The sequence below is a fragment of the Sorex araneus genome, chromosome 11 (genome assembly GCF_027595985.1).
Source record: "Sorex araneus isolate mSorAra2 chromosome 11, mSorAra2.pri, whole genome shotgun sequence".
In the NCBI taxonomy this organism is placed as follows: domain Eukaryota; kingdom Metazoa; phylum Chordata; class Mammalia; order Eulipotyphla; family Soricidae; genus Sorex; species Sorex araneus.
The window spans coordinates 33,601,712-33,615,780 of NC_073312.1; the positions used below are offsets into that span (position 1 = coordinate 33,601,712).

At 41.2% G+C, this 14,069-nt stretch overlaps 1 protein-coding gene across 1 annotated transcript in view; it reads left to right on the forward strand.

Moving 5' to 3' along the window:
* MYOF (myoferlin) overlaps positions 1 to 14,069 on the forward strand; it is a 159,253-nt gene that overhangs the window by 103,857 nt on the left and 41,327 nt on the right. Inside the window, exons 29-37 of the mRNA XM_004607526.2 lie at positions 413 to 558; positions 1,438 to 1,611; positions 2,513 to 2,621; positions 3,925 to 4,002; positions 8,339 to 8,520; positions 8,612 to 8,770; positions 8,894 to 8,992; positions 10,913 to 11,074; positions 12,215 to 12,380. Of these exons, the coding sequence (XP_004607583.2) occupies positions 413 to 558; positions 1,438 to 1,611; positions 2,513 to 2,621; positions 3,925 to 4,002; positions 8,339 to 8,520; positions 8,612 to 8,770; positions 8,894 to 8,992; positions 10,913 to 11,074; positions 12,215 to 12,380 (1,275 nt within the window). The remainder of the gene's footprint in view (positions 1 to 412; positions 559 to 1,437; positions 1,612 to 2,512; positions 2,622 to 3,924; positions 4,003 to 8,338; positions 8,521 to 8,611; positions 8,771 to 8,893; positions 8,993 to 10,912; positions 11,075 to 12,214; positions 12,381 to 14,069) is intronic.

Below are 14,069 nucleotides of genomic sequence, written 5' to 3' on the forward strand. Positions count from 1 at the left end.
CTCCAGTCCCAAACGAAGCATTTTTAACGGTCACCACACATGGAGTTCTGGGATTTGAACTGAGCCCAGGCATGTAGACTACACAGCCCATACCCTTAACCACTGTCCCTTCTACCTCTTGTGCTTGAGCTTTGTTAGAGAATTCAATTACCTGTGTGGTTGGGAGTATCAAGTGAAGTATCAAGGGAGTATGAAGTATCCAGGGGCACCAAGGTTGCCTTTAGAAGAGAATCTGAGAAGTGGGGTTGGATTTAGTTTGGTCAAACTGCTACACAGTGAAAGGAACAAGTGGCCTTTCAGACAGGAGAGTAGAAAGTGTTTGAGAATAGCAAAGGTGATGGAGTGTTTCCTGAAGTAGCACCATGTGACAAAGGAATCTCCTTCTGATAACTTCCCATAAACTCTCTTTCAGGGTGGGAATATGGAATTACCATTCCTCCTGATAATAAGCCCAAGTCTTGGGTCCCAGCAGAGAAAATGTATCACACTCACAGGCGGCGGAGGCTTGTCCGCAAACGCAGGAAGGATTTAACACAATCTTCTTCAAGTACTGCAAGGGTAAGAAGAGCAATGGAGCAGTGAAGGGGTGGGAGATGGGGAAGGCTGTAGGCTTTGCCCATTAGGCCACACAGAATTCCTGTTAACTTGACTGTTCTGCAGAAGCCATTTACCAAAGTCCTGATGCCCTGCTCAAGATTTCTCCAGGTGTACCTTCCACCCGCAAAGAGCCACTACTATATCAGCTGGGGAATTATTAGAAATGTCCATTCCAAACCTATTTAGTAGACATTTCTAGTAAATTTCTGAACTCTGGAGGGTGAGGCCCACCCATCTGTGCTTCAACACATTCTCCAGGTGATTCTGCAAAATAATACCCAGCAGTCACAAATATAAATAAATTTTAGTCACATAACGAAGTAATAGAAATAGCTCAAAGGTTAAAAAAAGATATACCAAAATTCATATCCTGGCTTTAGGATGTGACAGTGCTTAAACAGAATGCTAAAAAATTAAGTGGAACAATCGTACAAGAAGCATAGTCTGTGCTCATTCTATAATGCCACTTTCAAATATGCATCATCTATAATTTACAAAATCTGCTTTTGTAAATGTATTGGAAATTTTACAGAAGTTAACTAAATTTTTCTCTAGGTCATTAAATTGGGTGCTTTTCCTGAGGGTAAAGCCACCATATGGAAAGCCTAATTTCTCGTTCATTCCTTGGCAGCTCTGCATTCCACAGACCATCAGCTCTGCAGAGGCAGAGAACCAATCCGCTTTGTTCTCTGCTGTATCTCTGGTCTCTCACACAGTACTGGGCACAGAATACATTTTCAATATGTACTTGTTAAATGACCAAATAATTTCCCTTACCAATATACAGATACCGCTGGCTGATGGTGATGGTAATCATCAAAAGTTTTACTTATGTTTTAGGCCATGGAAGAACTTGAAGACCGAGAAGGCTGGGAATATGCTTCTTTAATTGGCTGGAAATTTCACTGGAAACAGCGTAGTTCAGATACATTTCGCCGCAGACGCTGGAGGAGAAAAATGGCTCCTTCAGATACCCATGGTGCGGCTGCTATCTTTAAACTTGAAGGAGCCCTTGTAAGTAATAACTCACCAAAGCTCACATACTATTGGTCCAAGGAAGTTCTGTGAGTGTTGGATACCTCTGACTCTATTGAGGACCCACTACCCAATGTCTCAATAATTCTTATAGAATGAATATATAATTAACATTGAAAGGGCAACATAAAAAGTTCTGTTGCAGACACAACTATGTAACATGGTCTCGTCTCACATTTTCCAAGCATATCTGTTCTAAAGCCCTTGCTGCTAGTGACGACTGTTAACATCCCAGACACAGGTTCCTTGGTTCATATCTTGGAAACAACTATTCACAAAGTTCAGTGAATTTAAAACTATTCAGCAAAGTTAAATATATAGACGTGAAAGTGGAGAAAATAGAAGAAGGCATTTTTTTTATCCAGCCACAATTAGCACTTTTCTAATTACAGAACTTAAGAAACTTGTAAATATAAGCACGATAAGAAATGAGGAGAGGAAAGCAAAGAGGTGAAAAGGGAGAGTGGTGGAGGTTGATCTAAAACACACTGTGTGATCAGGAAACGTTTCTAAGCAGGCTGCTTTTGTGTCTCTGTACTCTTGCTCTGCTATTCTTCTACTGCACATTCTTGTCCTCCTCCAATCATTCCCTTACTTATCCTTTGTGCTTTTTCTGTTTTCTTTTTTTTTCTTTCAGTGCCAGGGTTTGGTATACCTGGACTTGAGGCAGAAGATCTGACTTCAACTTTCCGCTCTGTTACTTTCGAGCTAACTGATCCTAGGGAAGTCATTTGCTGCCCTGAGCATTATTCCTCTTTAGAAGTGGAGTGATTTGGATGAGGATAATCTTTTTCTTTATTTTAAAGCACCATTCTGTTTGATATCATTCTTTACTCTTTGTTTTTAGATATTGTGCACTGATAACTTTCTACCTCTTTAGGGTGCAGATACGACCGAGGATGGCGAAGAGAAAGGTTCCGAAAAAGGGAAGCATAGTGCCACCACTGTGTTTGGAGCCAACACTCCAATTGTTTCCTGTAACTTTGACAGTACGTGTTAAAAGTTGTGCATTCTGCTTCTATACTTTCATCTCAAGAAAATTCTTCAAGTCACTAGCTATTTAAAGAATCTGTACAAATGTGACTATCAGTTTGATCACTAGTAAAAGAAGATCTTTTAAAAAACAGAGATATAGGAATTATGTATATAGGGGTCGATGGTGACCAAATAATTGATTTTAATATACTCTGTCTGATCTGTATGCATTGTATTAAATCCCTCTAAGTATCATTTTAACTGGAAAAATATAGTTGAAAAAAGTCAAGTAAAGGCTAGTTTTAATAATAACCTTTAGGAATCTTTAAAAAGGCAGACATGCCCTCTGATAAAAATAGCAAATGCTTTCATAGTTGTTAGCATGTTCTAGCATCTGTAAATTAATTCACTGAATCTTGCTAGCAACCCCAGCAGGTAGGTTATTTTACAGGTAAGGAAATGAGATATGGAAGAATGAGCAATCTTTGCCAAACTCTCATAGCTTATAATCTTTAGAGAACAAGATTTGAACTCAAGTAGTCTGACTCTCTTGGACTGGAGCGATAGTATAGTGGGTAGGGCGTTTGCCTTGCTCAAGGCCAACCCGGGTTCAATTCCTCCATCCCCCAAAGAGAGCCCGGTAAGCTACCGAGAGTATCCTTCCCACATGACAGAGCCTGGAAAGCTACCCGTGGCACATATGATATGCCAAAAAAAGTAACAACAAGTCTCACAATGGAGATGTTACTGGTGCCCACTCGAGCAAATTGATGAACAACAGAACTACAGTGCTACAGTGCTACAGTCTGACTCTCAGAATTTATGCAGGGAATCACTGTGCTCTGCTCTCTCTCAAATTAAGTGTCTAATAGGGAAGGACTCTGGCAGGGAGGAATGCTTGTGCATTAATAGGATAAGGTATATGAAGATTTGAAATATCAAAGAAACTTTTAGTAGAGAAATTCCTCCTGGAACTGATGCTTCAACAGTCTGGAAAGATTTAGTTCTATAACTCCTGGAGGCTAAGCCCCATTAGAAAAGTTGATGATGACAAGTGGTTTTCTAAATTAAGGTACTTTGCAGCAGGTGTAATGCTCTCCAGATAGGTGCACGGCATTGAACACACTGCAGAATTGTTTGGAGTAAGTTTCATTTTATGGGAACCAGAACTACTTTGGGGTAATGTGTCCTCAGCATCATGTGTTCTTTACTGTGGGGGACTGATGTGAGCGACCAATATATATATGAAGTATATTATTTCCAATGATAAGCAGTTTGTACTGTTATGTCTCTTAGCTTTCTCCTGTTCTTTTTTAGGAGTCTACATTTACCATCTGCGCTGCTACATCTATCAAGCCAGAAACCTCACGGCTTTAGATAAGGATAGCTTTTCAGGTAAAGGCAAGGAATGGAGGGTGGAGTGGGTAGGAAGGGAAGTCTTCACTTCACATGTTATTATCTCACAGGATCACAGGTTAGAATGATATTGCTTGAAGGGGTGCGGGGAGGTGGTGGCACAGCAGAGTGCCACATCCAGCAGTGCTCAGGGCTTATTCCTCCTGACTGTGTGCTAAGGAATCACTCCTGGTGGTACTCAGGGGACCATATGGGGTGCGGGGGGTCAAACCCCCATCAGCCATGTGCAAAGCAAGAACTCTATCTGCTATACTATCTCACCAGTCACTGAAACTTTTGTGGGTTTCTTTTTGTGTGTGTTTGGTTGTTGTTGCTGTTGTTGTTTCACAGACACATCTGGTTATGTTCAGGGCTCTGTGCTTAGGAAACTCCTGATGGGGCTTGGGGGGACCCTTATGGGGTACAGGGATCAAAGTTGGGCTGTGCACGTGTAAGGCAAGCACTCTGTCCTCTGTTGCCTTTCCAGCCAACAAAGTTTGGTACTACTTTTCAAATGTTTTCAGTTCTTTCTCACCACAGGAAAAGCCATGAAATTTCTACCCTCTTTCTGACAACAAAACCCTGATTTTGTTGCCTTTGGACTGGTTCTAAGAGGAAGGCTGTCGGCAACAGAGGGGAAGAGGTCAGGGCCCTCCTGCTGGAGATTCTTGTGGCACCATAAATAGTTCAAAGACCCTTTGGGCTGTCCAAGGAGCTTACCACTTCAGGACCTAAAGCAGAGCTTTCTCAGCCTCCTGTGGAAACCGCTTGGACTAGGGAGAGAGTTTAATAGTCTGGGCACATACTTTGCATGCAGGGGACCTCAGTTAGACCCCACTGCCATACACGGTCCAGGTCAAGCACAGACAGAAGAGATTTCTGAGCAAGGAGACCAGAGTAGCGCTTTCGAATGGTCAGATGTGGGCCAAGGACCGAGCAAACAAAAACCAAATAAGAGTCACTTTATAATATGATATGCTCATATCAATTATGAGGTGATATTCAAACACTAATATTAAATCAGCATTTGAAATAGTTTTCTTACAAATTAGGGTTACTTGGACTGGTTTTGAAGGCATTTTGAATATTTGCCACCAGGGGGCACTCTATCATTGAAAGTTAGAGTTGAAATCCTATCAAGATTCTTACATAAAATTCTAAGGAAATGCCTTGCAGTTTGAGATCTATCATTGGAGCAAAAGCAAAGCCTCCTACTCATTCAACATCACAGTGCTGAAATCCAAGCCCCCTTTTGAGATTATGTAACAGCTTCAGGTAGGATATTAGGATATTAGCAATATTAGGATATTGCTCAAATTGATCAGTGCCCAGACAAAAAGTTCTAGTAAAGTTATTTAACATGGAAGAGAAATGGATTCCTTCTCCTGCTCTTTTGATAAAAACTTTACTGACAAAGTTTCACTACATTTAAAGTGTTCACAATGCTATAATTTTATATATTTATAAGTTATAAAAATGTTCCAAATAAATACATTCATCACCTCCCGTGTTTGCCTTTGTGTATGTGTGAAAACACTCAAGTTCTGTTCTCCTAGAGAATTTTAATTATATCATATAGGATTCTGCTATATAAGTACATATATATAAGTACTAGTGTATTCTCTGTCTTTGTCTTATTTCACTTAACATAATGCACTCCAGGTTCATTTAGGTTATTATAAATGGCATAATTTCTACTTTTAAAAAACAGAATTATATTGCATTGTACTATGTTTCTTTAGTGATAAACTCATATTTCTTTATTCTTCCATCCCTCAATGGACACATGTTATTTTTGTACTGTGTCTTTTGTGAATAATGCTGCAATGATCAAGAGAAAACAGAAATCTCCACAGGATAATGATTTTATTTACTATGGATATATATCCAGAAGTAGGACTACAGATTACATAGTACCTTTATTTTTTTAATTTCTTAAGGAATCTCCTTACTGGTTTTTTTTAAAATACTGAAGTGACTGTACTAGTTTAGTCATATCAGCAGTGTACTAGCTTTCCTTTTCCCACATCCTTGACAGAATTTATTTTGTTTACCTTTTATTTTGGACTGGAGCAATAGCACAGCGGGTAGGGCATTTGCCTTATACATGGCAGACCCGGGTTTGATTCCTCCATCCCTCTCAGAGAGCCCCGTAAGCTACCGAGAGTATCCCGCCCACGTGGCAGAGCCTGGCAAGCTACCCCTGGCATATTCAATATGCCAAAAACAGTAACAAGTCTCACAATGGAGATGTTACTGATGCCCGCTCAAGCAAATTGATGAACAATGGGAGGACAGTGCTACAGTGCTACCTTTTGTTAACTTGTTTGTTTTGTGGCCACTCCTGGCTCTGCTCCAGGTACCATGCGGTGCTGGAATTGAATCCAGGACTCCAGCATGCAAAGCATGTGCTCCAGCCCTTTGATCAATCTCTCTCCCTGGCCTTATTCCTATCTGGTTCATAAGAAACATCTAAATGTCTGAGGTGATATCTCATTGTGATTTTGACTTTCCTTATCCTGCTGCTTAGAGTTACTGAGCATCTTTTCATATACTACTGGTCTTTTATGTTTGGTTTGGTTTGGTTTTATTTTTGAGCCACACCTGACAGTGCTTTGAAGTCTTCTCTTCAGTATTTTTGAAGAAAATGTGATAAGGATTGCTATTAGTTTCTTTAAATTCATCAGGGAAACCATTTGGTCTTAGAATTTTGTTTGAAGGTTTTTGAATACTGATTTAATTTCCTGACTGGTAATTTGTCTGTTCTGGTTTTTGTATATGTTCATGATGCAGTCTTCAAGGGCTATGTGTCTGTAGAAATTTATTTTATTTTCTGAGTTATCTTTCTCTCTCTTTTTTTTTTAACATATAATGACTCATAGTCCTTTCTTATAATCCTTAGCATGAATAAATGTAATGTCACCTTCATTTCTTGTTTTTTTTATTTGGTTTCCATTTTATTTGTCTCATGACCATTTTCATTTTTTGCTTTAGGTTTTTTTTCTTTACCCATTGGTTGTTTAAGATCACGTTTTTAATCTCCACATATTTGTGAACTTCCAATATGTATCCTAGTGCTATAACACTGCTCTGATGTATGGTAAAATAGTTTTTACAGATTATATAGTCTACGAGAATATGAGCTCTCTTCTTTACTACTAAACTCTTGAGACCTGGGAATCTAATAAATAGGTACTGAATAAATGGATTATCATTGACATTAAAAACAATGGCATGAACTAATGTTTGTCAAATACTCTTTTGTCCTTTTTGTTTTGTTTTTGGGCCACACCCAGCAATGTTCAGAGTTACTCCTGGTTCTGCCCTCAGGAATCACACAGCATCCTGCTGGTGCTCAGAGAACCATATGGGATGCCAGGGATCAAACCCAGGTGGCTGCATAAAAGGCAATCACCTACCCGCTGTGACGTCTCTCCAGCCCCCTCAAATACTCTCTGCTGGACTCTCCACTAAGTAGTTTACAGTCTCTTTATCAATCATTTCATCCTCACAATATTGCAAAGCTGATGTTATTTTCATTGAAAAGAGACAGGAACCAAAGTTAAGGTTGATTATCTGTCACTGACTGTCTCTGTCAATCCATTGCTCATTGATTTGTTCGAGCAGGCACCAGTAATGTCTCTCATTGTGAGACTTGTGAGACTTACTGTTACTGTTTTTGGCATATCCAATATGCCACGGGTAGCTTGCCAGGCTCTGCCACGTGGGCGGGATACCCTCGGTAGCTTGCCGGGCTCTCCGAGAAGGGCAGAGGAATCAAACACTGGTCTGCCACGTGAAAGGCGAACGCCCTACCACTGTGCTATTGCTCCAGCTCAAGGTTGATTACAAAATATTTAATAAGTATTTTATAAGCTTTTAAGAAAAAAGTAATTATTCTTCCCAAGGTTACATAGCAAAGACAAAGGTAGGGTTTAAGACTATAGTTGTCTGACTGCAGAGTCCATACTCCTAATCAATCATAAGTGCAGTATCCTTGGGGCTAGAGATAGAGTAAAGCAGGTCGAACACTTACCTTGCACACAGATAACCCAGGTTCTATCCCAGCACCCCATATAGTTCCCTGTGCTCCACCAGGAGTAATCTCTGAGTACAACAGAGCCAGGAGTGAGCCCTAAACACAGCTGGGTGTGGTCCCCAAACCAAAAATAAAACAAAACAAGTACTGACTTTGCTTTGTATAACCTCTATCTTACAAGTGGGTAATAGTACTTCAGTATAAGTGTTACTGGAAGGAAAAGCACACAATTGAAACGTCAGTCTTTAGGAAACAACATTATCCATATCCCCACTGTTAATCTCTTTTCAATTTTAGATCCATATGCCCATGTCTCCTTCCTCCATCGAAGCAAAACCACTGAAATCATCCATTCAACTTTGAATCCTACATGGGACCAAACAATTATATTTGATGAAATTGAAATTTATGGGGAACCCCAAACCATCCTGCAGAACCCACCAAAAGTTGTCATTGAACTTTTTGACAATGACCAGGTGGTAAGTGATTGAAATTTCTTCGTTGGCTCGGAGGATGATGGGGACTTATTGGGATGTTTGTTGAGGAACATAAGGATTAATATTTCCCCAGGGCAAAGATGAATTTTTAGGGCGAAGCATGTGCTCTCCTCTGGTGAAACTTAATTCAGAAATGGACATCACACCCAAACTTCTCTGGTACCCCGTAATGAATGGAGACAAGGCATGTGGAGATGTGCTGGTAGCTGCAGAGCTAATTCTGAGGAATAAGGTATGTTTTGAGGCCTCATTCACACATTCCACAGACTAGTTGCTTAAAATAATTGTGAATAACTCCAGGTTCCTTTTGGGGGGACTAAAAGAAGGGACTGACACCTCTGTGTTTGTATCACAGGATGGCTCCAACCTTCCCATTCTTCCTTCACAAAGGGCACCGAATCTATACATGGTCCCCCAGGGAATCAGGCCTGTGGTTCAGCTCACTGCTATTGAGGTATGCTATTCTCTATGGGTTTTTTTGTTTTTTTTTCTGGCTTGGTATTTTTTTTGGTGGGTGGGGTTAGGTGGTTATGAGGCCACTCCCAGAAGGGCTGGCAGTGTCGTGTCATGTTCAGGATTGAATCCTGACCTCCTGTATGCAAAACCTGCACACAACGCATAGAACTATCTCCACAGTTTCTGCTCCCCATGGTTAATTAATCGAATCAAATACCTGTGAATACAGAACTAGAATATTTCATATAGGAAGTGGAATCTTGGCAACTTTTCTTGCCATCTCCAACTTCCTTTAGAATGTGTCCTAATATTTGAAATAGTCACGTAATTTAAAAAAATGTTGAAATAACAAAAACATGTTAAACTCAACATTACGGAGACAATCTAGAGTTCTTATTTACTGGGAGTCAGTAGATGTCTGAATTTCCTGGGTCAGTTCATGAATGGAGAGGGATCATAGCAATAATATAGCAGGTAGGATGCTTGCCTTCTACATGGTTGGCCTGCGTTCAATACCTAGTACCCCTTATGGTTCCCCAAGCCTCACCAGGACTCCTGAGTGCAGAGCGAGGAGTAAGGCCTGAGTACCACCAGAATGACAAAAAATAAAAGAAGAAGAAAAAACCCAAAGAATAGAGAGAAGGAGGAGGAAGGACTGAGAGGAACATGTCTGTGTATGCCAAGGGCCCAGGAGGAAAGCAGAGATAGAGGAAAAGGGGAGGAAAGGCAGGTATATAAATTGGTCTGTCAGACAATTGGGGCAGATAGACTGATGGATCCAGCTGGAGAGCTTGATGGATAGTGTATGATTTCTGCTAAAGTTCTCCTCCTGTCCAGTCACTCAATTCTTACCTTGAGATTTTGTTTCTCATGCTGTTGCACTCAGAGGTCTCAAAAGCAGAAACAGGCTTAAACATTTTAAGGCTTAAAAATTATCTTGCATTTTAGGAGGAAAAGGCAGCTCAGATAGAGAAGGGAACACCAAGTAGAGGATGTCGGGAGGACCCATTCGGGTTGGAAGATGCGAACTAAAAGTAGACTATAGACCAAACATGAAGGCCACTCAATACCTCTATTGCAAACTACAACACCTAAAATGAGAGAGAATAAAAGGGAATGCCCTGTCGCAGAGGCAGGGTGGGGTGGTGGGGAATGGGGTGGGGGTCGTGAGAGGGATACTGGGATCATTGGTGGAGGTGAAAGGGCACTGGTAGAGGAATGGGTAAATGATCACTGTATGAGTGAAATGCAAACAGAAAAGTTCATAAGTTTGTAACTGTACATCACAGTGATTCTCTAATATAAATAAATAAATAAATAAATAAATTATCTAGCATTTTAAAATGTTTACATGTCACAATCTGTGTGAAGAGGTTTACACTTGATCTTCCAAATAATCCTATGATACATAGTACTATCAGTCCTGTTTGAAGATGAGACATAGAGAGGTTCACAGATTGCCAGAGTTCATGCAGCTCTTACATGCAACAGTGAAGATTTGACTCCTGCATTCTCAATTGTTCTACTTTTTTTAGCTGCTCAGGAGAAGGACCAAGATGAAATGATGGTGGGGCTGGAGTGATAGCACAGCGGGTAGGGCGTTTGCCTTGCACGCGGCCGACCCAGGTTCAAATCCCAGCATCCCATATGGTCCCCTGAGCACCGCCAGGGGTGATTCCTGAGTGCATGAGCCAGGAGTGACCCCTGTGCATTGCTGGGTGTGACCCAAAAAGCAAAAAAAAAAAAAAAAAAAAAAAAAGATGAAATGATGGTGTGTCCATGAATTATGGGCTTTCCAGCATAATATTCCTAGAGATGGCAGACAAATCAAGTATTTGTTCATTATTAGGAGAAGTTTTTCCTTATGAATGTTATTTTTAATGACTTTCCTTCCCTTCTATTTCCATTGCTTTCTTAGATTCTAGCTTGGGGTTTGAGAAACATGAAAAGCTTCCAGATGGCTTCTATCACATCCCCCAGTCTTATTGTGGAGTGTGGAGGGGAAAGGGTGGAATCAGTGGTGATCAAAAGCCTGAAGAAGACACCCAATTTTCCAAGTTCTGTTCTCTTCATGAAAGTGGTATGATATCATGACTCTATATCCCATGCGTGCTGAATAGTTGAATTTTAGTTGAAATGTGCATATATCACACACAGATAGAAACATAGTCATGTGTTTCCCAAGTCTGCCACCCAAACTCTTCCCTCATCTCCTAAGTTATAGGCTTCATCAATGGAAGTAAGGAAGGCTTCTCAGTCCACCCACCCCTGCTCTGGACCCTGGGCTTTGCCAGAGGTAGACATTCACCTAAACCATGTGCCACACCGAGTGATAACAGCTCAAGTTTACCCAGTCCACAGGCAATGTCACTGCTGCCATTGTTCCAGTTGGAGGAGTCAGAAGGCTTCAAGGAAAAATGAATAGCTCATATTGCACCAAGTATCAGCATCAAAAGATTTCCAGAGTCCCATCTATGTCCTTGAACTGTTCCACTTTGTCTTGTCCAATTCCAAATGCCAAGGGAATTTTAACTCAGTGCTCAGCTGTTATGAGAAGAACTAGGTACCAACCACATCACACAAAGTAGCTCATCAGCTCCACTCTTACTGAGGAGGTAAACAGTCACAGAAGAGCGAGATAAGTCCCCTAAGACTGTGCAATTTCTATTGGCAAAGCCACATTTGATCCCTGGCAAGCTGACCTGGAGCTCTTGTCCTTTATGCTGCAGTTTGCCTAGCCAATACCTGACTACATACTTGGAGTTCCCTGGACTGGGTCCAGTGGGCAGAGGGAATCTGAGTGGCCTCTTGGAAAGAGTTAATTGGCATGATGGTTGGAGGAATTGTTCGGGATAGGAGATGTGTACTGAAAGTAGATAAAGGACCAAACGTGATAGCCTCTCAGTATCTATATTGCAAACCATAATGCCCAAAAGTAGAGAGAGTATGAGGAAAACCGTCTGCCATAGAGGCAGGGGGAGGGTGGGAAGCAGGTGTATACCGGGGACACTCGTGGTGGAGAATGTGCACTGGTGGAGGGATCGGTGTTTGATCATTGTATGACTGAAACTCAAACATGAAAGCTTTGTAACTATCTCATGGTAATTCAATTTAAAAAAAAGAAAAAAGAAAAACAAACAATCAAAAAAGAGTCGATTGGCAAAGCTGCCCTTGTCAGGTTTGGTGTATAAACATGATACCCACCTCTGTGGTTCCCCAGTTTTTGCCCAAGGAGGAGCTGTACATGCCGCCACTGGTGATCAAGGTCATCGACCACCGGCAGTTCGGGAGGAAGCCTGTTGTCGGCCAGTGCACCATCGAGCACCTGGACCGCTTCCGCTGTGACCCATATGCAGGGAAGGAGGACATTGTGCCACAGCTGAAAGGTAAAACGTGAGTCTCTGCATGTCAGAGATCTTTAGGGCTTTTCCTACATGATCTAATTTCATCTTCGCAAACTTCCTGAAGGGGTGTTCACTGTCCAGATTTGAAACAGTCGTGTGTATAGTTGGTGATGTGGCTTTTATTGAATTGTTAGCAATAGCAGAGCTATGCTTGAATCCAGGCCTCATTTCAGGGGAATAGCTGGGAGTTATGAAATAATGCTCAAGCTATGCTATTACCTTGAAATGTGTTTTGAAAGATAGTATTTGATTGCTATCATGGAGGTAGGGAAAATGGCACTTCCTAGTGTAAAGGAGCTGGCTTGAGTTACATTAGAAGCAAATGGTAACTCATAAGAGTTTTCAAATGAATGATACTAAATAAATAGCATTTTTGCTATTGTCCTTTGATATTTCCTGGTTTTGCTCACCATGTACCAGGGTTTGTGTTAGGGGCCGAGGACTGAGTCACCTCAAGGAACAAAGTCCCAAGGTCCTTGTCTTCATAAGATTCCTCATTACAGAAAGGACAGACTCACTCAGCCTCAAGACTGAAGAGAGGGGCCCAGAGCAATAGCACAGCGGGTAGGGCATTTGCCTTGCACGTGGCTGACCTGGGTTCGATTCCCAACATCCCATATGCTCCCCTGAGCACCGCCAGGAGTGATTCCTGAGTGCATGAGACAGGAGTAACCCCTGTACATCGCCGGGTGTGACCCAAAAAGAAGGAAAAAGGAAAAAAAAGACTGAAGAGAGGTCTTCTATTTAAGGAGATGCACCACTCATCAGTTCTGTTTAATCTTCATAATCTTCCTAGTTCTGCGCATCCTGTATCTCTGATTCAAAGCAGAGGAAAAATTTAAGCCCATAGTCACACTTAAGGTGAAAAAGCAAAACCCTACATGCATTTATCAAGAAATTTCCCATGCAAAGCATTTTGTGCAGAATGGCTGGTGCTTAAAATGGCAACATTTTTTCCCATAACAATAACAGTTATTATAACAGCAGGCTTTGTTTTATTTGGGATTACTAAATTGAGGCGATCCATTTCCTAGCATTTTTCTTGTGTTTCTATGAGAGAGTTCTTTGATTTGAGTATGTAGCATCCTTAGGAAAGTACAAATTACTGCAGCTCTGTCTGGCCTCAGAGCCACTTGTATGGACGTGTTTGTGTCTATTTGTCAGTATAGGTTGGGACTGATTTTGAAGTCTCTTGGTTAGGGATTCTCTACAAATAATGGGGAGTGTGAACAAGGCTGCAGAGAACACTTGAAGAAGAAAGTCATTCAGGAGTAGACGACAGGATAGCATTGTTTTCCCCACATACCAAAATCAATTCTTTTCAACTTAAAAGCTAGTGATAAGCCAGAGCTGAAGTCTGAGCTTGATTGTACCTTATGTTGGACCCACACAGAACCTTTTCCTCCAGTCCCTGGATTTGTGTTATATGAGGACAGTGAAGTGGAGCACTGATAACAGAGAAAGGAAGCTGCCCTGCCTGCACTTAGTTTCACATCCTGCCCATCTGGCTGTCACATTCAATATTGGTGCAGTTGTCCGGAGCTGTTTCTATTTTATTTTATTTTGTTTAAATTGAATCACCATGAGGTACACAGTTACAAAACTGTTAATGACCAGGTTTCAGTCATACGATGTTCCAACATCCATCCTTCTACCAGTATACGTTTCCCA